The 2,946-nt window shown below is 40.8% G+C and overlaps 1 protein-coding gene across 1 annotated transcript; it reads right to left on the bottom strand.

Moving 5' to 3' along the window:
* Positions 1 to 398: 398 nt before the first annotated feature.
* On the bottom strand, positions 399 to 2,150 carry LOC123398969. The gene is made up of 3 exons (XM_045093406.1): positions 1,990 to 2,150; positions 1,677 to 1,878; positions 399 to 1,451 (listed from the first exon to the last, which is right to left on the bottom strand). The coding sequence occupies exons 1-3, from the start codon at positions 2,087 to 2,089 to the stop codon at positions 1,439 to 1,441; spliced, it is 315 nt and encodes a 104-aa protein (XP_044949341.1). The 5' UTR covers positions 2,090 to 2,150; the 3' UTR covers positions 399 to 1,438.
* Between the last annotated feature and the right edge of the window lie 796 nt (positions 2,151 to 2,946).

The raw sequence follows: 2,946 nt of genomic DNA, 5'->3' as shown, positions 1-2,946 counted from the left end.
AAGCATGCTCCACTATAGCAATCTTAACATTCATGATGTAAGGGTAAAAATGTTGGTGGTGGGTAAGTAGATCCTGATAGTATGGTAGTTACCTCAGCAAATGATTTCAAAATGGGTTGAATTTTGCCATATAATACCCAATCTTCCTCCTCAGGCTGCCATTCATAATTAGGATCTGATTGTGCATACTCATTGAAACCTTCCTTATACAAAGTGCAAGCGTCTACCATTCTGTATGTAGAACTCCATCTAGTCGCTACATCTAGGCATAATCCTTTCCAACTTTAATATTAAGAGACTTGCAATCTGATAAGAAGTTCGACATGCGTGATGCAGATTTTTTTTAAGTACTTGACAGTTTCTTTAAGATTGCATATCAAATGTTGCAATGGTTCCATGCCATCATTGACTATCAAATTCACTATGTGTGCACAACAGCGAACATGGAAGTACTTAGATATGAGTTTTGCTGATTTCCTAGCAGTGAACTTTTCCATCAATTTCTTAGCAGCAGAATCATTCGAGGAAACATTATCCATGGTCATTGTCATGATCTTATCTTGTATTTTCCATTCTTGGCAGCATTCAAAAACAGCTTGAGCTATAACAAAGCCTGAGTGAGGTGGGTCTAACTCTATCAAGTTTAAAACACGACATTGCATAACCTAATCATCATCTATGTAGTGAGCAACAACAACTAGGTAGGAAAGATTCTGGTTCGAAGTCCATATATCACTTGTCAAACTAATGCTCTCAACAGACCTTAGTTGCTTCTTAAGGATTTCTTTCTCAGAGATATACACCTTCATGCATTCGGCTCTAATTTTCTTCCTACCAATGAACTTGTATGATGCATTCATATATCTCATGAGAATATTAAACCAAGCATGCTCTACCATCCTAAAAGGATATTAATGCACAATTATCATCTTTGCTATGATTTTAACGACTTCTGCATGATCATATTCATGATTCACTATAAGAGATGCACCTGGCTTTTCAGGATCCAAATTGATTGTACCTTGTCGTTGTTGTCTACCCTTCTTGTTTAGATAGTCCACACAAACATTTGTATGCCGATTGAGACTAGTAGTTGTCCCCCCTGGAGTATAAGCAAACAAGTTACAATAATGCAAGCATTTTGCCTTCGTGACGATCGCCCCTGGTTTCTTCTTGCATACAACTTTGACCTCTTGGAAATGTTGCCAACATGATGCACACTTAACTCTAGTTTTCCTCACCTTAACCTTATTACCAACATCAACTTTTGCCTTATTCCTTTTCCCTCTCTTTCCTTTTTCAGTGTCATTGACCTCACCTTCTACATCATTTTCTTTGTCACCCAATCCTAGAGATGGGTCTGACATATCATCATCCCTGCCATACTCATCTGCCTCATTAACCTCTTCATATCCTTCGTTAACCTCGACCCATTCCTCTATATCACCATCCTATGCAGAAAGAAATAGCATGATTCAGATAAGCAAATCATCACTGCATGATTGATTAGGAATATGAATAATGAAGTTATAGTAATCTATATTGTAGCTAGAGTTCTATACAAATATAGAAAAAATAATTTCATCATCAACATCAGGCATCATTAAAGAAAATTGCAATCGGAACACATAGGTAAAATTTACTCATCTAAACACAAGAGCAAAAAAGGAACTTACCACTCCTGATCTGGCATCACCAACATCACAGATTGTTTCATCCACCCTTGCTCTTTTCTGTGGTAATAATTGAAGACGAGGAGCAGGTTGTGCTGCAGTGGAGGGAGAGTCCCGTGACACACATTCAGAGGCAGACGACCTCTTCCATGACTCCATGCTTGCATCTGCAGCAGAAGGTAGTGGCCGCCGACATTCATCCATTCTGGCTCGCAGATGAGGATGAGACTCGTGAGAGTTAGAGATGGGAAAACGACGGAGATAGGAGAGGGGACTTGGCGAACGGAGATAGGAGAAGGGACTCTAAGTAGAATACCAGGGTTCCAGAAATCGGACGCCAGTCGACCGCCGTCGGCCGCCGTACTAGAACAAATTGATACCGTCGCCGGCCCTCGTTTGGTCCTTCGTTCCAGCATTCCTGGCAGGTGGCGGCTAGGGAAAAGAAAGCCATGACTAGGAGAGTAGGAGTCATGGGGATTAGGTCTACTGCAAGCCGAAGTGGGTTGGGGCTGGGGCGTTGGGCACTTGGGCTATGTGGGGTGGGGCGCTGGGAAAAGTGGGCACAATATAGTCTTAGAAATTATCTATTTCTTTATAAAAACTAATGGAAATTATCGAGCTAAACGAGTTAGCTCACGAAACTCGTTTGCCCGTTTGTTAAGCTCGTTAATCTTAACGAGCAAAAAACATAGTTCAGCTTGGTTCATTAACTCGAGCCGAAACGAGTCGAACAATCGAGTAATCATTATGCTCGTGAGCTTCAAGCTTTTCGTCTAGCCTCCCTCCATACATTAAGCATGTATGCCTTGTCCTCTTTCCTTTTCTTCCACATCAAGAGTACCAATGAGATCCAGAACGGAAAACTCCTACCTCTTATGCTTCAGAGAGGTAGCAAAGTTCCTCCACGAGGGACGAAGCTTAGTGATAATACCTCCGGCAACAAACTTCTCCACTAACATACAATTGAAGTGATCAGTTCTCTAGCAAATGAATGTATCTCGTGAGCTTGCTAAACCACGGAGCGCTCATCAGTCATCGTGTAATCATAGAGTTGTTCCATGATATACAACTAGTGCCAACATCCGAGACTCCAAACTTGGCCTCGAGTAATGGAAATATGCCATAGAGGCAATGAAAAATAGTTATTATTATATTTCCTATTTAAAGATAATCGTTTATTATCCATGCTATAATTGTATTGAATGCAAACATAGATACATGTGTGGATACATAGACAATGTCCCTAGCAAGCCTCTAGTTGGCTAGCCAATTG

Source organism: Hordeum vulgare, chromosome 5H (genome assembly GCF_904849725.1).
Source record: "Hordeum vulgare subsp. vulgare chromosome 5H, MorexV3_pseudomolecules_assembly, whole genome shotgun sequence".
NCBI classification, from domain to species: domain Eukaryota; kingdom Viridiplantae; phylum Streptophyta; class Magnoliopsida; order Poales; family Poaceae; genus Hordeum; species Hordeum vulgare.
This window is presented reverse-complemented; position numbering and strand designations above follow the sequence as displayed.